Source organism: Nomascus leucogenys, chromosome 4, assembly GCF_006542625.1.
Source record: "Nomascus leucogenys isolate Asia chromosome 4, Asia_NLE_v1, whole genome shotgun sequence".
In the NCBI taxonomy this organism is placed as follows: domain Eukaryota; kingdom Metazoa; phylum Chordata; class Mammalia; order Primates; family Hylobatidae; genus Nomascus; species Nomascus leucogenys.
The window spans coordinates 55,959,319-55,982,194 of record NC_044384.1 but is presented as its reverse complement, the minus strand read 5'-3'; the positions used below and the strand labels follow the sequence as shown (position 1 = coordinate 55,982,194).

Below are 22,876 nucleotides of genomic sequence, written 5' to 3'. Positions count from 1 at the left end.
ATCAACATTACATCTCCTGCCAAACCCTAAATAGAGGTCGCTCTGTGAATATACGAGGCTCCATTATCAGGCTGAATTATTTTACATTTCATTTTTTCCTCCATTTTAACATGCACCATTAAAAGAGCGCTGCTGTCTGAGCAATTAAATTACACTTTAGCTTCTAAATCTCTCCTTCATGAAATAATAGTAATGGGTGGACCTTCGAAGTTAATTCTTGCCAGGACAAAACTAATCCAAGCCATTACTTTGGGTCCCAATTTTGTTGGGGTGGCAGGAAGTTACAGGAGGGGGGCTTGTTGCTGTCAGATGTCCAGTAACTCAAGAAAGCAGCCAGGGAGCAGGGGATTTGAGGAGGGCTTAAGGCTCACAAGAAATCAGTGCAACATTAACTGGGCATGGTGGCAGGTGCCTGTAATCCCAGCTACTCAGGAGACTGAGGCAGGAGAATCGCTTGAGCCCTGGAGGCAGAGGTTGCACTGAGCCGAGATCGTGCCACTGCACTGCAGCCTGGGCAACAAGAACAAAACTCCGTCTGCACTCCATCCGCCCCCACACCATAAACAACAACAACAACAACAACAAACAGAAATCAGTCCAACACAAGCTTCACTATTGCCAAGACAGAGTAGGGCTTGGAGAAGACAGGTGAGGGAAAGTGCTGCTCACCCCTCCCGTCCTCACAACGTCCTCCGCCTGCCTGTTCCCTATATTGACTATATTTTCTCATGGCCTCAAGGCTGTCTTGGATGACTACAGCATATCCACTGGAACATGATCTTATTTTGGAATATTTTATAAAATTCTTCTACCTAAAATTAGTTTCTTAGGAAATTTTTCTTATGCATCCTGAAGCAGAACCTTTTGTATTCTGCTTTTTCCATTTGTTTCATTAGAGTTCTTCTCCGTGGTAACCAGGGCCTCCCCAGTGAGGAAAATGGACAGTGAAAAAGAGGGAGCATACTCCAGGAATACAGGGCTTCAGTTGTGTTGTGCCCTTTTGGAAATGCACTCCTCTGGCACAAATTTTCTTTGCACTGTGTAATGCAACTAGAATGTGTTTCAAGTATGAGTTCCTAGACCGTATTAAGCTTGTTCACCGTGGCCCAGGGAACTGCTTCCTCTGCAAGATGGGACAGGCTAGAACAGGAAATTGTTGTGAAGAGACACCTGATAGAATATTTTGTTGGACTGTAACGTTATAAATTCAAAAAGAGTAAAAGGTATTGGGAAATACTGTTTTCCAGCTCGTTAGTATTCCTATAGAATAGTTCATGTTTGATATTGTATGTTTTGTGTAACACGGGTAGATGCTTTAATTAAGAATAAATATGTTGGCCGGGCATGGTGGCTCATGCCTGTAATCCCAGCACTTTGGGAGGCTGAGGCAGGCGAATCATGAGGTCAGGAGTTCGAGACCATTCTGGCTAACACGGTGAAACCCTGTCACTACTAAAAAATACAAAAAATTAGCTGGGCATGGTGGTGGGCGCCTGTAGTCCCAGCTACTTGGGAGGCTGAGGCAGGAGAATGGTGTGAGCCCAGGAGGCGGAGCTTGCAGTGATTGCACCACTGCACTCCAGCTTGGGTGACAGAGCAAGACTCTGTCTAAAAAAACAAAAAAAACAAAAAAAGAATAAATATGTTATCAGTGAACCATTGCCAGATGTCAAGCCCATCTTATGAAAGCTGCCAAAGAACAAAGGGAGGGTTTGTTTTTGTAGTCACCCACTGAAAGGAAAACTTGTGAGAGTCATAATTCATATTTTAATCAAACAAGATTTTCTTTCCCATTTTCTTTTTTTTGTAGTTCTGTCTTCACTTGTCCCTAATGGCCATGTGGCCGCCAAAGACTCTTCATTCAGGAAATCCTCACTGAGCATTTGCTAGTGTGGCAGATACTGAGCTAAGTGCTGGAGTTAAAATCATCAGACCTAATCCCTACACTCATGAGGCTTGCTGTCTAGTAGGGAATGTGTATGTGTGTACACACTCACACACACACGCACACACACACACGGAGCCCGTGTCTGCACTCAACTAACAGCTCCATGGCAAGTCCTGAGTGCTGATGCTGCCCTGAATTGTGTCCACTGCATGGAAGCCGAGAATGCATTCGTCGTTCTCAAAGAACAGTAAAGAGGAAATCCAGTACATTTGAATATAAATGGGCCTTCTGTCTGATTTCATTGCAAATTGACCTCCACCTCTCAAGGTCCAAAGTAAATGTCTAACATCAGGACCTTCACCCAGGTACAAATCTTCAAGACATTTCAAGAATAGACTCTGAAGTTTGAAAAGATAAGTAGCCTAATGTTTTGCCAGTACAGCAGTAGGTGTCCAGTGTCAAGGGCAGAAGTAGCGGGTGATGTGGATGCCACCGTCCAGAGGGACCTGCGATGATGGCCTCTTCCTATGTGCTGGGACCCCTGTCTCTTCCTCTTCTCATTGCCCCAATTTCTCCCCATATTTTCTCCTCTCCCCCCAGGTCCCCTTCCTGTCTACTATCCCCGTCACCCCTTATTTTCCTCTCCATTCCCATTTCCCTCCCCTTTTCTTTTTCTGTCTTCTTTCTTCATCTTCCTTCTTTTATTTTCTGCTACTTGAGCCCATCTTCCCCTCTGTAGTTGCAATGGAATTTCCGAATGATTTATCTGAAATTCACAGCTGAAGTGGTGCTCCTCTGAGGCTCACAGACGGAAGGAAGCCCACGACCCTTAGCACAGTATTGGGGGCTCTTTCCAGCTGCATCCCGCCTCCTTGCACTTCTGCCTTGGGCACGCCCTTTGCTTTTCATTCCCTCCACACACTGTCATGCTATTGTGAGACTGAGGTTCTGCACGCTGTGTCCCCTGTGCCTGGAATGCCCTTCCCTCACTTTTGCGCTTAGTGAATCCCTGTCCTTCTGCGGCCCTCACAGGCAGCCCCTCCTCCTGCTCTCGTGGGATGCTGGCACACTTGTGTCCTATTTTCCACGTGATATTGAATATGTCTATTCACAGGACTACATGTACCCCGAGTCGAGGGACCAACCCATCTTTACATCGCTAGAGCCTAGCATAGTTGGGCATATAGTAAATGCCTAATAGATATTTGGTGACAAATGGAGCTAGGAGAGCACATGCCATGGGAGTGGACGTGGGCTTCTGCAGCATTCGTTCATTCGTTTATTCACAGTAAAACACAAGGAACCTGAAGGGAGGTGCTCCAAGTTTGCAGGACTGAGGACAGTTTCCAGGGTGGCCACTCTCAACTGACAGTGAAGGGTTTCTCACATATTCTTACGGGACTTTGTCAAGCAACATGGGTTTTGACACTCCTCCTTGATCCTCTCCTCTCACCCCTGTGAAGGACCAGTATTCAGTGATTTTAGTAGGATACGGATGTCCTCACCTCAATTCTTGCATTTGTACCTTCTTGCTTCTCCAATGTGTTCAGCCTCAGAGCTAAGTAGACACAGGACTGAAATATATCTATACGGTCGTGTTCTACTTTTAAATTGTCATTTGGATTAAAAGAGAAAGAGAACTAAAATGGAAACGTATTAGTTCCAAAGGACTGATGTCTTATGAGAGAGACAGGGCAGCTGAAGACTGGGTGAGGGTGAGGGAAGCCGCTGGTGTCTTCCTCAGTCACCCCTGAGAGGACTCCTCTGTGGAACTAATCAACTGCAAGGAAGATTGTTTCCAGTGTCCAGACCTCAAGGAGTCTGGACCCATAGTGCAGTGAGATTTGGGGAAGGAAGGATTCCGGATAGGGGTGAGCTTTCTGATGATAAGCAAATGTGAACACGTGAGCAGCATCCTACTTTAAAGCCCCTCCCCATGCTCTGAAATACTAATATGTTTATAGCACAATTTTATAGCTAGGAAAAAAATATGAAAGGTATTTTAACATCTTAGTGTTTTGTGTAATTTTCAGTTACTCAAAGGTTAGTGAAGGATGGATTTGCTCAATCTGGACAAACTGACAGCATTTATGATGGAAGGGCAACCTTTTTTATTATGAACAAGCCATGTCCTCTTAGGATATAAACGTATATTGTTTTTCCCAACCTACCTTCAGATATTATTTAAAAACTCACACTCATGGCCAGGCGCGATGGCTCATGCCTATAATCCCAGCACTTTGGGAGGCCGAGGCGGGCGAATCATGAAGTCGGGAGTTTGAGACCATCCTGGCCAACATGGTGAAACCCTGTCTTTACTAAAAATACAAAAATTAGCTGAGTGTGGTGGTGGGCACCTGTAATCCCAGCTACTCGGGAGGCTGAGGCAGGAGAATCACTTGAACCCGGGAGGCAGAGGTTGCAGTGAGCTGAGACTAGGCCATTGCACTCCAGCCCGGGTGACAGTGCAAGAATCTGTCTGAAAACAAAACAAAACAAAAAACAAAACACAAAACCCCTGACACTCATTAAAGTTTCCTACTCAAGCAACACCTCTGCATACAGAAGTAAAATACGTAGGCAAATGTTTAAAATTATACTTATTCCAGCCCATAAAATTAACACAAAGTGTCTCCATATTAGCAAATGCCCACAGCAAGGGGAGTTTTCCTGGATGTTTCTGTGCATTTAGATCTTTTTTGCTAGGGTAACACCAAGAAAATAAATTTGACCCAATCCACTAGGTTTTGTCTCAATAGACCACTTGGTTGCAAAATTATTTCATCTCAATACTTTACTGAAGAACAAATTTCATTAGACAGCAACTTTGATGTGAAAATAATTGGATTTAGATAAATAAAAAGCTTAGATAACATTAATTTCTTGCTTCTTTGGGACACTGGAATTCAGTTGAGTGTTTTCTTCGGATACTGTGCAACTTTTTATTGTTTTAACAAATTCTGTGTTAAGAACTCATTTCAATAATATCACTCTTCAGTATATCATTGTTAGGTGAACCATGAAGTAAAAAATGAGGGTAATTTTCATCAAAGCAGTGCTAAGGGGAAGAAAGAAAAGAATTTACATTTCCCAAGAGCTTAGTACACTTGCTTTTTTAAATCCTCCCAACAGCCTTAGAAAGTGGGCATTATCCTAACTACATTTTGAGAAAATTATAATTGTATGTAAATCATACACTAGTAAAATTGATATAAGTAAAATTGATACAATTGAAAGGATCTTGCCCCAGGACTCCGTGGCCTTGAGATGCTGGAGTGGGATGGAGACTCAGCTGGCTCGTCCCCACTATGTCGCGCTGCCAATGTTAAGCACCGCGTCACTGAGGGAAGGGCACTTACCCCTCTTTTCTAACACCAGCATGATTAGAGGGACAGGGAAAATACATGGTTAGAGAAGCTGATATCACTGCAAAGTCAGAGGACTTAAGTTCTAGTCGTGTGACTAAGTAAGATTACAGTGATCTCAGAAGTAGGGACTGTACCGGCTGCTGTGAATTGTGCTGTTCACCTGTCCCTAGAACTGTCAGCACAACACCGCGGGAGAGCACTGTGAACGCTGCCAGGAGGGCTACTATGGCAACGCTGTCCACGGATCCTGCAGGGCCTGCCCATGTCCTCACACCAACAGGTACCGTAGCAGCTTCTCATAACCTGCAGGGACCCAAAGTCATTTGGTGGCTGCCTAGGACTAGGGGTGGGAGAGCAGGTGGGGAGAATGGGAAGTGATTGCCAAAGGGTCTGGGATTTCTTTTTGAAGGGATGAAAACATTTTCAAATTGACTGTGGTGATGGTTGTACAATTCTGTGAATATACTGTAAGCCACTGAATTGTACAGTTTACGTGATGAATTGCATGTGTGAATTATATCTCAATAAAGCTGTGATATGAAAATGGACAAACACGACATACAAGAAAACAAATGAATAGGCCGGGTGCGGTGGCTCATGCCTGTAATCCTAGCGCTTTAGAAGGCTGAAGAGGGCGGATCACTTGAGGTCAGGAGTTCGAGACCAGCCTGGCCAACATGGTGAAACCCCATCTCTACTAAAAATACAAAAATTAGCTTGTAATCCAGCTATTCGGGAAGCTGAGGCAGGAGAATCGCTTGAACACAGGAGGCAGAGGCTGCAGTGAGTCGAGATTGTACCACTGCACTCCAGCCTGGGCAAGAGAGCGAGACTCCATCTTAAAAAAAAAAAAAAAAGAAAAGAAAAGAAACAGAAACTATCTTTCCAAGTTGTATCCTTCCAGGCTTTTCCTTTCCCTCTTTTCTTTTACTGTTCATTCAGTGGCTAAGCAGCTACTTCTCGAGCACCCATGACAGGGCCACGCCTCAGCCCTCTCTATGTGACGAGGAAGCTGAAGGAAGAAGACAGAGGCAGTCCCTGTTCTCCTGGAGCTTGACCTAGAGTGTGGCAGGGAGGGAGAGAAAGGATGGGAGTCATCACACTCAATAAATACACACACTAATCAGTAAGAAGTATAATTGGAGATAGAGATGACATTTTCTGCTATAGGCTGTGTCACTGACAGTGAGGGGGTGACTGCTTTAGAGGGGTGGCCAAGGAGGCCTGAAGTTAGATAGAGGAAGCCTTGGCAGTATTTTGGCCACAAGGCTCCTAGGCAAGGACGAAACAGAAGGAAAAGGCCTGTGACGATGTGTTCAAGGGCAGTGAGAAGGCAGGAGTGGCCGAAGTACAGTGTGAAGAGGGCCAGAGGTGAGGTTGGTGGAGCAACCAGGACCCAGATCCTGCAGAACCCTGCAGGCTGTGGTCAAGCATCTGGATCTTATCCTCAGTGCGATGGAAATTTTGGAACAGTTCTGAGCCACTGAGTGATCTGAGCTCTCATTCGGACTCCAGAGTGACCAATAGACTACATAGGTAGGAAGCCACCGCTGTGTTTTCAAGGTAACCCCCTCTCTCCTTAAGTGTGGCACCTTGTCATATCCTTACTCATCACAAAGGGTTCACTGTGGGCCCAAGCAAAGAATGATGTAACAAACTAAGTGAAGCAAGAGTTGTTTTGAAAATCAAAAAGATACTGAGAACATCTCACTAGTACATAGACTCAGAAACAAGTGTGGATCACAAAGGCAGGCCTATATCAGCCCTTAACAGACACATGGGCCAAGTCCTAACATTGCCAGAAGTCATGTGCCAAATGTGGCTTTTCTGGAGAGACCTATTTGGAATGCTCGCCCTGCTTTGCTGTCTATGTCTTTGATACTAGTGAAGCCCACCCCATCCTGCAGCTTTATTTGTCAAGGGATCAATCACTTGAGCTTGCCCAGACTTGTTTGAAGAGAAGCTGGCAAAAGTAGAAAGCAGCAAGATTTCCACTGGGGTGCTTGGAAAAAGTTTTTCATTTTCATTTGCAAAGCATAGTAGCATCAAGGTCAGCTTCCAGCTTCCATGCAGTTGAAGTAACATGTAGGTCTTCGGATTTATCAGTAAAACTCTATTTTTATCTACTTCTCCTTCCCTCAATATTAATAGTGCTGACCAATGTCTAACTGTCTCTTGGGAGGCTTCCTTACCAGTGAATGGAGTGATAGTCCCCCAGATGTCATCAGTGTCATGTCCAGTGGCAGACAACAGGGCTTTTTCATGGTTTCTTTGGGGTGTGTGTGTGTGTGTGTGTGTGTGTGTGTGTGTTTAAAGCTGCTTCTAAAATATCACTTATTGCTTCTCAGCCTTTTGGCTAAGATCAAGTGTAAAATATCGCCACTTTAGAGCTAAAGGAAAAGGGATCAAAATTCCACAACTTGGTTTGAAAAAAAAAGCGAGAATCAGCAATGATTGTGCCCACAGAAATGCCGAGGCAGGCGAGTGGCCTCTGTGCGTCTTTAGGGGGCTCCAGGGCCTGGCCTCCCCACCGACTTTTCTTCCCAGAAGGCAATGTGCCTGATAGAAAAGAACTAGAATCAACAAGGAGAACATTTTTTTTAAAGAATCAGAACTCTCTGTTCTTTTTTCTGCCTAGACTTGTTTTACTCCTTCCTTGTTATTCCTGGAAAAATGCTGTTGTAATCATCTCTTCCAAAGTGAGTTACTCTGCTCTGTCTTAAGGGGAAAAAATGCTCTGCCCCAAGGAACAAATAAAATAAATGCCTTCAGTCCCTGTTCACCAAAATTGCCCTGTGTCAGCTGAGATCATTCATCATTATCTCTCCAAGTCTTGATGGGCAAAATTTTCTTCACACAAAAAGTAAGCAGACCCTAGGTTTCAGTGTTCACTTAATGCAAGCCAGTCCTTTGTGGTAAAAAATAAGCATAAATCCTATCGATCTGTGTTTTTAATGGGGTCTTTTTCTGTCTTCTTTCAAGCTTTGCCACCGGCTGTGTGGTGAATGGGGGAGATGTGCGGTGCTCCTGCAAAGCTGGGTACACAGGAACACAGTGTGAAAGGTAAGGTGGGCGCCCCTCCCCGCTCAGCCTGCAGAGGGGGTAGGGAGAGCTGTGGGTGGGGCTGCCAGGCACTGGCGCAGAGCTAGGGGTGGGGCTGGGAGTTTGAGGCCTGGAAAAAGGTCTCTTGGGAAAAATACAAGACTGCTCCCCTAATAAATCATTAACATCATTCTCTTTCCTGCTTTGTACGTTTCAGAAAACTGAGAATGAGGCACAACACATACAGTCACCCACAAGTAGCTCTACCTACATCCCCCAACACGCACCCCTGTGTACCTCAACCCCTGACACCTCCCTACCTACCCCTCCTCCACAATGATCTCTGCATACCCCCTATTTCTACATGTCCCTTCCACGTATCTCCACATACACCTGCCCTCAACGTATCCCTACTTACCTGTACACATGTACAACTTTCTACACTCTTCCGTATACACATATATCCACAGCCCTAGCCTAGATAGCCCCCCCCGCCCCCCCACACACACACCCCTCTATCCCCACACTATATTTTGAACACTTTCAGGACAATCTGTGTCTTGTTTATTTCGGAATCCCTGGTTCCAAGAGTGGTACTGTTCACATAATAGGTGTTCGGTAATGTTTGTGAAACAAAATAATAAATGTTATGCAATGGAAACTGTAAGATTAATGACAAAGGGCCACAGAACCAAGCTTTAGTTATTCACGGACAATTTTCATGATTAGCCACTGTGCATAGGACACTGCCAAGTACTGAGAAAGATATAAAAGATACTTATAAGCTAGCTGAGAAGAAAGCACACACATATTTGGAAAAGTGACAGCATGAAAAATGAATCATATGGTTTATATATTTTAAAATTTAATATAACTTTCTCATAAAATCAATACATATTTATTATAAAATGATGAAATACAAGTGAGCAGAGAACCAGTGATGGCTCCCCTACAACCTAGCCCTGTGCACTCAAACGCGTTCACATACAATCCTATTTATAATCATTTTGTCTACAGAAAGCCACTGTTAAAAAGCTGGCTGTTTGTTCCTACAGATCATTTCTAAATGTGTGAACCCTTAAAAAAAAAGTAGATTCCTGTTTTACTTTCTGTTTTGACTTGTTTTCTTATCTAATACTATGTTAGTAATATCTTTCCATATCAGTAAGTATTCACTGATAACATCACATCAATGACCAAAAATGTCCACTGGGTTTCCATAATCCCGTATTCTTGGTCTTGGAGATCCTTTTACTGTTCTCCATTTAAAGCAACACTAAAATTAAATCCTTGCAGCTTAATATTTGTGTATGCATATCCTCAAAGTATAATTGTAAAAGTGGATTCCTTGGGTCAGAGGATAGGTTTTCCAGGCTTTTAATACTTTTCGCAAAATTGCCCTCCAGAAAAGTTTATATTCTTACAGCAGCAAAAGAGAATGAGTGACTACCTACCCCAATGGATATTGGAAAGGATCAATATTTTAAATATTTGCCAATTAGGGCCAAGCATGGTGGCTCAAACTTGTAATCCCAGCACTTTGAGAGGCCAAGGTGGGAGGATTATTTCATGTGATCCAGGGGTTAGAGACCAACCTGGGCAGCACAGAGAGATATCAGCTCCATATTTTTTTTTTTTAATTAGCCAAGTGTGGTGATGTGTGCCTGTGGTCCCAGCTACTTGGGATGCTGAGGTAGGAGAACCATTTGAGCCCAGGAGTTTGAGGCTGCAGTGAGCTATGATCACACTACTGCATTCCAGCCTGGGCAACAGAAAAAAAAAAAAAGCCAATTTGATAGAGAAAAATTGTATATCATTTTAATTTATGTTGTTTTGTTTAAACTTTAAAAGAGTTTGACTAATTTTTTTTTAACCAGAAAATGAACTCAACCAGATTTCAAGTAAGGCATAACCATCCTAGACTGGGGTTATCTGAAATGTTTATGGATAAGGTAGGACTTTGGTAGGTCCAAGAGGTGACTAGAACCCAGTGGAGCCAGAAGATGGAAGTGGTGGGCAGGTTAGGTTGGGGAAGCAAGGCAGGAAAGCCCAAGGGGCTGGAAGACACTTGCCATGTGTAGGAGGTGGGGACTGCCTTAGACTGGGGACACTGAGCCGCAGCTAAGGAGCCCAGTTCTATGGCAAAAGATGGTAATGGAAGGTTCTTCTGTTTTCCATTTTCCATTTCAGCAAAAGGAGCATTTCTCACACTTGCCTTACACTTATTCAGTTATTCTCTCAATGAAAAATGTATGGAGGTCCTAGTATATATATGTCTGGCACAGTGCTAAGTACTGGAGGCACATTAGCAAACAGCACAGACAGTGTCCTCAAGGGCTTTCCAGTCCAGTGGTGGACAGACATCAAAACATGCCATTAAAATAGCGAGAGATGGGAGAACTGGGCTAAGTTGAGTTGCAATTAGGAGGTGCATCCAACCAGCGAGAAGGGAAGGATTTGGGGAGTGGGAAAGGATTCTAGGCTCTGAGGTTTAAAAGCCACAGGGGACCAACACATGGAAGAGGCGTCCTAATTTCATCCTCTTTATGGCTCTTCACAAACAATGAAGCATTAAACAGCAACAGGCTCGGTGAGACATCCATTTGACAAGCAAAATTTTTAATTAACAGTACTTCTCTCAGCTGATGTTTGTTATATTTGATGTCTCAAGAAAACAAGCTATTATTTCTTTAAAAAATTTTTTGAAGCTTTTTCATGGATAAATGCCATTTTAAGTCAACATTTTTCATTCGTTAGACACAGCACCCAGACATCATTCCTGGCACTAGTGATTAACTACACAATGATAAACACAAGGACAGTCAAGGGTGAAAAGTAGGAATATAGATTATGCAGGAGACTAGCTGGATAGAAGCCAGAGCGGCCAGCTGTGGGGAGGGTTTCCCAAACGCTTTCCAGCCCATACATGCTCTTACCCCCTCTTCTCCCTCAGACACACAGGGCCACAGATGACAAGCCTATTTTCTGCTCTTTATTTGTTGTACCAGTGTTATTCGTGAAATCACGAAGTTTTACTTCAGTCCTTTGTGTTTAGCCACTACCATAAATTGAGAATAAGAGAACAAGTTATTTCTTGTAACCAATAAGTAATGCTTTGCAAGAGTAAGGAAAAAGTAGAATCGAACTTCCTGAATATTTCTGTAATTTAAATATAAGGTACTTTGTAATTATGCATCTATTAAATGGGAAGTTTAGAGGTAGGTAAGAAAGACATCAGAAATAAAGTATTCTAGAACACAGAGCTTCTGCATAGCATGATCTGTTAGGTAGAATACCAAGCCAGTCACAAAATAAAGCCCTATTATTAGTATATGACCACCTTGCTTAGTAGACTTAGATAGGACACCTCAGCCTAGTTACCTTCTTGATTATTAGGAGATACATGGACCTTCTGCTTTCTTGTAATAATTTCAAATGATGCCATTTAGAAGATAATATTTTGTCATGTCTTATAATGATAGCTACCCTTCATTGTCTGTTATGTGCAGATATTATGCTAGATTCTTTATTACATTATCTTTTATATTCACTGAGCAAAATAGGTATTATTAGTCCACTCATTTATTCATTCAACAAATGAATGAATATGTGCCAGGTGGCAGGGATATATCAGTAAGCAAAACAGCCCAAAACTCCACGTCTTCATGGAGCTTATATTTTCATGGGGGCTGTGGGGGGGACCGGTAAAGAAACCGAAGCACAGAGGGTTACAGCAACAGCCCAAGATCACACTCGTAAGTAGTGGGGATAGGAGTCCAACCAGATCTTTCTGATCCTTTACATTATATCACCAGTGTATCCATGGTAATACATTGGTGAAGTATATTGGAAGTAATTTGGGGGTGACTGGATGGGGAGTGGAACTTTGTTAGTGGAAATATTGTAATTGACATCCCAACTCCAGGAGCATTAATATGTGCTTATTTGACTTTTTTTTTTGAAAAAATAAAAACAAAAACAAAAACAATCTAAGAATCAAGGAAATGTGATCTTTAAACTTGTAAACCAGGAATGAGTTCTCATTACTATACTATCTAGAATAACAAAGGCTCAGGGCCAAAGGTAGCAGCTGTAACTGCTCTCAGTTGTTTAAGAGCCATTATATACAGCACAGCAGCAATTAGTGCAAATATGAATTATGCAGACTTGACATAGTGCAGGCCAGGCACAGTGGTTCATGCCTGTAATCCCAGCACTTTAGATGCTGAGGCAGGAGGATCACTTGAGCCCAGGAGTTCAAGACCAGTCTGGGCAACATAGCAAGACCTTATCTCTGCTAAAAATTAAAAAATTAGCCAGGCCTGGTGGCATGCACCTGTAGTTCCAGTTTTTTGGGAGGCTGAGGCAGAAGGATTGCTTGAGCCCAGAAGTTCAAGACCAGTCTGGGCAATATAGCAAGATCTCACCTCTACTAAAAATTTAAAAATTAGCCAGGAATGGTGGCATGCACCTGTAGTCTCAGTTTCTTGGGAGGCTGAGACAGAAGGATTGCTTGAGTGCAGAAGTTTGAGGTTGCAGTGAGCTATGATTGTGCCACTGTACTCCAGCCTGGACAACAGAGTAAGACTGTCAGAAAGAAAGAAAGAGAGAGAGAGAGAGAGGAAGGAAGGAAGGAAGGAAAGAAAAGAAAAGAAAAGGAAGGGAAGGGAGGAGCAGAGGGAGGGAGGAAGGAAGGGAGGGAGGGAGGAAGGAAGGAAGGAAGGAAAGGGAGGGAAGGAAGGAAAAGAAGGAAGAAATAATGCAATAGGAAATATTAAGAAATTCCTCCCTCATTCAAAAAATTGGAAATTATATGGATCTTACTTCAAATTTATTTCTGTGAGACAATTGAAGGGGTAAATACCTCCGTATTGAGAAATATTCATTCTTGCAGATCTATGTCAGTTTTCCGCCCTTTGGGTTACAATATCCCAAACAGAGAGCTAGAGATTGAGAAAATTGGTTGGGATAAACGATGAGTTATTTGGTTGTTTCTCCTCCTCTCTATATTTTGTGTAGGTGTGCACCAGGATATTTCGGGAATCCCCAGAAATTCGGAGGTAGCTGCCAACCATGCAGTTGTAACAGCAATGGCCAGCTGGGCAGCTGTGATCCCCTGACTGGAGGTAAGGTTGACCCACACCCCTACTAACTTGCATTTATAAAGCTGGTATAACTTAACAGCCTAAGAACCCAAGCACACATCTTTAGGATGCATAATACACAATTCCAGCCAGCAAGCTGTCCCCAGGATGCATAATACACAATTCCAGCCAGCAAGCTGTCCCCAGGATGCATAATACACAATTCCAGCCAGCAAGCTGTCCCCTTGTTTTGACAACCCTGGGCATGATTAGATAGTATTTTCAGCTTTGGTGAATAACCTGTTTCAATGCACTTTTTTTTTTTTTAAGTGAATTGTTTTTAAAACTTACCTAATTATAACCAAAATAACTTCAGATCCTACTTTGGTGATTTTGCTGAGCTCTCCCTTTGATATTGTAGGGTTATTGTCTCATCAGCTTTCCAGTGTATGTCCGAAGAAATTGAAATACTCTTTGTCTTACAGCAGTACATGTTCTGGGATGTGGGTGGGTAACTGGGGTGGATTTTATACACCAAGAAAAAGATAATTAGCAGGAGTTAGTATGGGTTTATTAGGATCAACTTGGAACAAAAAGGAAGACTATCCTCTTCCTTCTTTGACAGAGTATTAATAGGATTAATCAGGAAAATGCTATTGATGTAGTGTGATACCAAACACTTAGATAAAATCTTTCATCTTATACTTATGGACAAGTTGAAGAACTAAACCCTGGATACGTGGATTCCAGCTGGTCAAGTGACTATTCCCAAAGGAATGCAGAGTAAATGGATTAATGCCAGTCTAGAATGGGGTATTTATTGTCATGCCTCAGGACTTCATCCTTGGCTCCACATTTTTTATTTGGATGGAAATATAGAAAGCATGCCTACCCATTTATCAGATGACACCAAGTTGGGAAGAACAGTAAAAGGACCAAGTGAAAACTTCCCCTTCACCTACAGAAGGTTTACAGAAAATTAGTGGACAAAAGGCAGATTAATAGGAGAAAAGGCATACACAATTTTATTTTAATGTGTGTAACACAGGAGAATCACAGGACAATGATTACCCAATAACCCAGTGGGACATAGATGCTTATGTACCCTTCTTCTTAGGGGAAAGAGATGCGGAAATGTGGATGATTTTAAAGGGAATGGTAAATGATTTTTAGGCTGACTCACTGGACTCGGAGAACATACAGTGAGGCCTGGGACAAAATCTTTTGGGCCCACAGAACAGACAATGGTTTGTGACAAGAGTCTGTCCAGGTGTGTTGACAGACTTCAGTCTTTCTCCCTGAAATATGAGTTAAGTTAATGAAAACTCATGGAAGAAACCAGAAGTAGTTTGTTTTCATTTTTGGCAAGTCTGAATGTTGGGAAGATAAGTGGGTATCAGAATAAAGTTTTTTCTGGCATCTGCTGGTCTCCAAGGGCCTTCAATTTAAAATAATCAGCCTACCAGGGTGCCATATTTTGGGGTGAAATTCTCTGGTCTTCTCCAATAGTAAGTGCCTCCCATGACATTCAGAATTCAAAAGGGCCTCAACAGTCTGGTATGATGGGCCAATTCAACCAGACAAAATGATGTTAAGGATAAGGGTGTGGTCCCATAGTTGAGTGGAAAAAATAAATAAACCTTTAGCTATGTAATAAGTGGTAACTGGCTTAGTAGCAGGAGGTGTAAAAAAGCTTAAGGTTGTCATCAGCAGTCAGTGCAGGGTAGGTTAGGGTGTGGTGTGGCCCCTAAGATAGCTGGTACTGTTTTCACTGAGTTCCAGTGTCTAAAGCCAGGGTCCATGGCACACTCCTCACGTAAGTCCTCATGTGAGAGTTAGTTACGTCTTTAGAAGACAATAGAAGAGCTATAGTTGTTCAGAAAGAGAGTAAGACTCTGAAGGGACGTGGAACTGTGTCACATGAGGAAGGATTGACCAGGGCAGTGAAAGGAAGAGCAGGAAAGGACATGTTCGTCAGGCTGGCATGTGGGAAAGGGTTGGTCTTGTTCTCTGAGACATAAGGGACAGAACTTAGAGCAAAGAGTAGAAGCAAGAGGGAGCTGTATTTTAAGTGATTCTAAGGAAGAAGTGTTGAATGTTTAAAGATGAAACAGATTGCTTTAAAAGGAGGCAATTTCTCCTGTCACTGGAGGTATTCAAGAAGCTTCAACATCACGTGCAGCTTATTCTCCAGACTAATGCCTCTGCAACCCTCATTTCCCCCACACTGGTAACAAAAATCAGCAACCTGAAATGAGGATAGTAACTATTTGTTCCCAAAATGGAAGAAAATGTTTATGTATGAGACTTGCTTATTCCTGTTAGAGTTTTTGTTTTGTTTTGTTTTTGTTTTTGAGACGGAGTCTCGCTCTGTCACCCAGGCTGGAGTGCAGTGGCGCAATCTCGGCTCACTGCAAGCTCCGCCTCCCGGGTTCATGCCATTCTCCCGCCTCAGCCTCTCTGAGCAGCTGGGACTACACGCGCCCGCCACCACGCCCGGCTAATTTTGTTGTATTTTTAGTAGAGACGGGGTTTCACCGTGGTCTCGATCTCCTGACCTCGTGATCCGCCCGCCTCGGCCTCCCAAAGTGCTGGGATTACAAGCATGACCCACCGCACCTGGCCTTCTGTTAGAGTTTTGTTGTTGTTTTTTATTCTTTTTTTTTTTTCTTCAACTAATAATGGACACATTCCTTGGTGGTCAAAATGCAAGCTTGTTGGGAAAATTCCACTAATAAATCAATCATCCAGAGAAGCCTAGTCACCCATAAACTATTCAGGGTGCTGTTGAAAATTGTCAAGGAAACAAGACCATGCTTTCTGGCCAGAAGCCATTTACAGACTAACTGAGGAAATAGAAGTATCACAATATATACATATAAGAGCAAATGGCTGGGCATGGTGGCTCATGCCTATAATCCCAGCACTTTGGGAGGCTGAGGTGGGTAGATCACCTGAGGTCAGGAGTTTGAGACCAGCCTGGCCAACATGGGGAAACCCCATCTCTACTAAAAATACAAAAATTAGCTGGGTGTGGTGGCAGATGCCTGTAATCTCAGCTACTCGGGAGGCTGAGGCAGGAGAATCGCTTGAACCCAGGAGGCAGAGGTTGCAGTGAGCTGAGATAGCACCACTGCACTCCAGCTTGGGCGAAAAGACCGAAACTCTGAAACTCTGTCTCAAAAAAAAAAAAAAAAAGCGAGTAAGGCTTTTTTTTAAAAAGGAACCCATGATTATATATAATAAATTAAAATGTATACAAATATTTATAAAGGGAACATTGTCTTTGAGTGGCAAGATCAAGGATGATGCTTTTATCTCATTTTTCTGACTTCTCCGTATTTTCCATAATTAATTTATATTATTTTTTACAATTAAAAGTAAATGTGGTTTAAAATGTCTGTCTTATACACACAAAGTGTGGAATATTATTGGCTGGCGAGAATAACAGATGTGAAAGCCTCTTGCAGCTTGTCCAGGAAAATGTTAAGCATAGAGTTTTGCTGTTGTGAAGATAGATAGTTTGTTCAGGGGGAAGTGAAAGGACATGTCAATGTCAGAATGCACGGCATGGGGAAAAGAGTACACATGGAAGGGGTCAAGAATGCCCAGGGTTGACCAGCAGGCTTTACTGTAGCTGAGAACCTCAAAACTCAGCTTGTCCAGGCTGGCCAATATGGTGAAACCCCGTCTCTACTAAAAATACAAAAATTAGCCAGGCGTGGTGGTGCACGCCTGTAGTCCCAGCTACTCGGGAGGCTGAGCAGGAGAATCAGTTGAATCTGGGAGGCAGAGATTGCAGTGAGCTGATATCGTGCCACTGCAGTCCAACCTGGGTGACAGAGTGAGACTCCCCCGCGCCCCACCAGCCAAAAAAAAAAAAAAACACAACAAAAACTCAGCTTATATGTGCTGTCGTTGGTGGTGTGGGCCCACTGACATTGTATGTCCATCACTATCACCACATCTGTCACACTGTTTTGTAACTTGTCTGCCCCCCATGTTTCATGGGACTGTTAAGTCACAGAGCAGCAGGGATTTTGTCTTGTTATCTTTGTATTTCCAGCAGCTAGCATGGGACTCTGGCACACTGTAAATGCTCAAATTTGCTCAGTGAATGTTTGCACAATGTTCTTGAATGATGCCAGAAGCAGCATGAACATACAGGAGGCTGTCCAATGAAGAAAGCCCTAATGCGAATGATCGAGAGGCTTGATTTGATAAGAAAACATGGCCCTTTATAGAGTTGACCTTTGTAGTGAAGGAATTGAATATATAACAGGGAAGCCACAAAAGCAGTTCCTGCAGCGAGCCTGCTGGGAGATGAGAAGGCTTCCTGGGCACTGGCATGGATGAAGGAGGGAAAAGGAAGAGCTAGCGATGCTGGGTAGTTGGGTGTCTATTAGGTTGGTGCAAAAGTAATTGTGGGTTTTGCCATTACTTAAAATGGTGAAAACCACAATTACTTTTGCACCAAACTAATAAAACTTTGCAAAACTAGCTTTTCTGAAAACCAAGTTAAAGAGCAGATGAAGAGTAAGTTTAATAACAACGTCTTCTTTGGTTATTTTCTGATTTCAGACTGCATAAACCAAGAACCCAAAGATAGCAGCCCTGCAGAAGAATGTGATGGTGAGAAAAGAAAGCCCCTTCTCCTCCTTTCCAAGTTGTGGGGTTTGGTTTGATATGTGAGCCCCATGCTGGGTCGTGCAGTTCCCAGTCTGAGAAAGTAAGGGTGGGAGGAGGTAGAAGGGGACTACTTAGGGTCAAATCAGCTTCTCTCTGTATGTCCTTCAGCAGGGGACCCTGCTTCTCCAAGCCTCAGTTTCATCATTTGCTAAGTTGACATGATAACTAGACCTACCTTATAGGGATGTTAGGGAAATGCTTGTAAATGTCTTATCACAATGCCTGGTAAATTGCAAGCATCCCATAGATGAAGGCTATTATTATTTTCCTCATGTATAAAGTAAGCAACAAGTTGCATGGAATCACCATTTCTAAAATGCTCCCTGTGCATAGGGCTCTCCTTTTTTCAGAATCCACATCCCTCCCTGAGAAGGCCAGGGCTGTGGTTGTCACCCGTGATGATCTGCGTGCGTGCCAACTAGGCTGCATAGCGCTTGTGGTCTTTTCACAGTCTCACGGCTGCCCCCACAGCACATTTGCCTTTGATTGTGGCCCCTACAGATTGTGACAGCTGTGTGATGACTCTCCTGAACGACCTGGCCACCATGGGCGAGCAGCTCCGCCTGGTCAAGTCTCAGCTGCAGGGCCTGAGTGCCAGCGCGGGGCTTCTGGAGCAGATGAGGCACATGGAGACCCAGGCCAAGGACCTGAGGGTAAATCCCCTGTGGCCGAGAGTAGACACGTGGGGAGGAGATGCTGCGGGAGTGGATTCTCCATAAGCAGGAAGAGAGAGGTTGACTCCTGGAAAGGCTCAAGGGTTGTCTTCCTCTGATCCAAATGAAGATAAGAGTTTTCCTGGTGGAAAATCATTTTTGTGAACACACAAAACTAACACATCTAGGTGAACAATACTTATTGGATATTTCCGGCGAATTTTTCTCATAGAGCCTTTATTTCAGTATCTTGCATTCAGAAGACTCAAACACAGGTTTGTGTTAAATTGGTATTAACTCTTCTTTAAATGCTGGATAGAATTTTTCCAGTGAAGCCATGTGAGCCTGGAATTTTCTTTGTTGGAAGTTGTGGTTTTTTAAAATAAACCATGAATTTAATTTTCAAAGAATAGGTATGAGACTACAGTATTTGGGCTATGTGTTTCTTCTTGAGTAATACTTGGTCATTTACACCTTTCAAATAATGTGTCAATTTCATCTAAATTACCAAATATATTGACATAAAATTGTTCATAATGTTCCCTTATTATCCTTTATACATCTGCAAAGTCTATAAAGATGCCTTCTCATTCATTTTCTGATAATGATAATTTATATCTTATCTCCTTCTCTTAATTATTTTGGCTAGAGTATTATCAATGTTGTTGATCCTTTTATTTCATTGATTTTATCCATTGTTTTTCTGTTTTCAATTTCATTGATTTCTGTTCTTATCCTTTTTTTTTTCCTTCCTTATGCTTGCTTTGGGTGAAACTTGCCATTCATCTTGGTTTCCTGAGCTTATTTTATTGATTCAAAATCTTTGATTCTGACGTAGGCCTATAATCCTATCAGTTTTACCACTAAGCACTGCTTTAGCTGTATCCCACAGACCTTGCAATGTTATGTTTTCATTCTCATTCAATTCAATGGATTTTCTGATTTTCTGATTTTCCTTGTAATGTATCTGTAACCCATGTGTTATTTAGAAATGTGTTGACCAGGCATGGTGGCTCATGCCTGTAATCCCAGCACTTTGGGAGGCCAAGGTGGGTGGATCACTTGAGCCCAGGAGTTGGAGACCAACCTGGCCAACATGGTGAAACTCCCACTCTACTAAAAATACAAAAATTAGCCAGGCGTGATGGCACACGCCTATAGTCCCAGCTACTTGGGAGGCTGAGGCAGGAGAATCACTTGAACCCCAGAGGCGGAGGTTGCAGTGAACTAAGATGGTGCCACTGCACTCCAGCCTGGGTGACAGAGCAAGACTCCATCTCAAAAAACAAAAACAAAAAAGAAACGTGTTGTTTAATATCCAAATTGGGGAATTTTCCAGATAACTTTGTGTTACTGGTTTCTAATTTAACTCTTTCATGGTCAGAGAACACACTTTCTATTATTTCAATCCTTTTAAATGTGTTGAGGTTTGTTTTATAGCTCAGAATGTGGTCCATTTGGGTGAATGCTGTATGTATACTTAGATGGAAGGTGGCTGAGAGGGTATCCTAAGAAGTAATAGAACCTATTTCCCTGAGGGGAAATAGGGGATGCTGTGCCCATGAATGGGGGATAAAAAGCAGCCTGGAAACTGCCCAGTGCTCATCGTTGGGTGATGGCCATATGAGAGCCTAGCAAAGCTACAGGGGCGGGACAAATCTACAGACCTGGATCTGTTCTGGAATGTTACATCCTCTCAATGCCACCATGGTATATAAATCCTAAACTGCCAAAGTAAGACCTGGTCCTAGACCGCGGGTCGGAGGTTCGAGTAGGGGTGGTGATAAGCATAAGAGCACTAGACAGGGCCCAGAGAGCACAAAGAAAGGGGAACTCCCACCCAGAATGAGCCTGCAAACATTGTTAGCAGAGAAGTAATAAGAAAGACATCCAACAGAAGCAACAGTCAAGAGATGAGTTCACTTTGGATAAAATGAAAACAATAGGACAATCTGAAAATGACTTTGCAGAATAACACCCAATAGAAGGAACAAGAAATTAGGAAATTTGAGGGGGGAAACCATTAGAAATCAAATAAGAAGAGGTAGATAGGAAAAGACCCAATTGAAAATCATGGAAATGAAAAAATAGACTCATCGAAGTAAAAGCATTCAGTAGATGAGATCAGCTCTAGTCTAGACACAGTGAACAAGGCTTTGGGGAAAGTTTAATAAGTACTTTTGGGTTGAGGGCTGATTCTAGTGACTATAGCTGAGTATATATAGCAAAAGGTTATTCCAGAAAAATGACTCTTTCCTTTCCTTTTGGATAATTTTAGTCCAAGGTTTATAGGCTTAATATGGAGAAGAGGAGAGGAAAAGCATTTATGTCTTGAGGGAAAAAAAAAGGAAGCCACTGGGTTGCTTGGATTTCATGACATGGCCCTGCAGCCTTCACCGTTCTGCACACACACTGTTTGCCACACCCTGTGCTAAGGGCTTTACTCAAGTCTTACAACCTCCTCATGAGGAACCTAGTGTTATTCTCATTAAACAGGCATGGAGAAGCTGAGCAACTTGCCTAAAATCATGGTGGTTCTGGAAGAATTCAAATCAAGATCAAATTCTAAAGACCATGCTTTACCCACTCCACCTCTTATCCAGGTGTTCTGCTGACAATCTATATAATGACTTGCCTCCCTTTCCCCAAAGTAAAGTTAAAATAGAACTGTCTTCTTGCCATATCACACAAACATGCAAAAATTAAGAAAGATTATGTATAAGAAGGGAAGTAACATTTTTGAATGCTCTTGTGTACATGACATTTTAAAATATATTAGCTCACTTATCACCAAAACCAACCCTGCAGCTAAATACGATAATCCCCAATTTACTAATGGAAGAGCAAGCCTTAGTGAGGCTCATCTATTATGTGGCAGACTAAGGGTTTGGACCTAGGCTTTATTTAAAGCCTGTATTCTTTTACCCAACACTGGTTCTGACCTACATATTGAGGTAATAATATCATTTTTTCCTATAAACTTTTCAATATATTAATACTTTTTTCCAAAAAATTGAAAATAATCACCGTTCTAGATATTATGTGCAGCAGCATCTAAGGGTCTAAGAGTAATGAGGCAATTTAGCCTAAAGAAAGGGCAAGGGACCCGGATTGTGGTCCTGAAGCAACCACCGATGAGCTATACAACTGTGGACAAGTCACCTGACTTCTTTGGGCTTCCATTTTCTCATTTGCAATATGAGGCTGTTCAGCTACACGAGCTCCGAGTTCCCTGTGGTTCTGTTCGATGAGATTCTTTGAATAGATTCCTAATGGTTCCTTCATTCAAGTAGCCATATGCACTGCTTTTAGTGTTGTCAGGTTAACTGCAGGTTTTAAAAAACTGTATTTATTATAGAATCTGGAAATTAATTACTCAGGTAAGTAGTATCGCCCTCATTTCTATAAGGTTAGGTCATTAATTCAAGTGAAGTAGCTCTTGTCTCTTCACATTTGTCACATTTGCTACTTTATTTTAGAGCCATATCACAATGTACATCAGAAAATAGATTCCTTATGTAACCTATTTCAAAGAACCACATTTGTGTGTGTGTGGAACTGACAATGGTCTTGCCAAATGATTCTTCATTTATAACCCTGTTGACCAGGTTGATAGGACTTAGTCTTAATTTATACTGTAAAGTGACATTCATTTGTGTTTTATTTCCAGAATCAGTTGCTCAACTACCGTTCTGCCATTTCAAATCATGGATCAAAAATAGAAGGCCTGGAAAGAGAACTGACTGATTTGAATCAGGAATTTGAGACTTTGCAAGAAAAGGTAATGTGTTAGGTCCGTTTAACTTTGGGGTTTTTTTGCTTTCAAAGTATTTTTATTTTTCCTCATTGGCTTAATTTGCTGCTAATCAATTTATTTTTCATATAGGCTCAAGTAAATTCCAGAAAAGCACAAACATTATACAACAATGTTAATCGGGCAACACAAAGCGCAAAAGAACTGGATGTGAAGATTAAAAATGTCATCCGGAATGTGCACAGTAAGAAGAGTTATTAAGCCCAATTACATTTTTTTGGTTACATAACCTTCGTTGTACACTGAAAGAATTCCCTTTAAGATTTCAACATTATGAAAAGAATCCCATAGTGATACTAAAAAACTAATATAAAATCTCCATAGAAGTTTCTGCCTTT

The 22,876-nt window shown here is 42.3% G+C and overlaps 1 protein-coding gene across 5 annotated transcripts in view; it reads left to right on the top strand.

Annotated features, from left to right (window-relative positions):
• LAMA3 (laminin subunit alpha 3) overlaps positions 1–22,876 on the top strand; it is a 274,538-nt gene that overhangs the window by 195,634 nt on the left and 56,028 nt on the right. For all 5 annotated transcript variants that reach the window (XM_030810644.1, XM_012506378.2, XM_030810643.1 and 2 more), the window contains 7 exons: positions 5,427–5,536; positions 8,239–8,319; positions 13,318–13,424; positions 17,964–18,014; positions 18,573–18,724; positions 22,395–22,505; positions 22,611–22,722. In XM_030810644.1, coding sequence (XP_030666504.1) covers positions 5,427–5,536; positions 8,239–8,319; positions 13,318–13,424; positions 17,964–18,014; positions 18,573–18,724; positions 22,395–22,505; positions 22,611–22,722 — 724 coding nt within the window. The remainder of the gene's footprint in view (positions 1–5,426; positions 5,537–8,238; positions 8,320–13,317; positions 13,425–17,963; positions 18,015–18,572; positions 18,725–22,394; positions 22,506–22,610; positions 22,723–22,876) is intronic.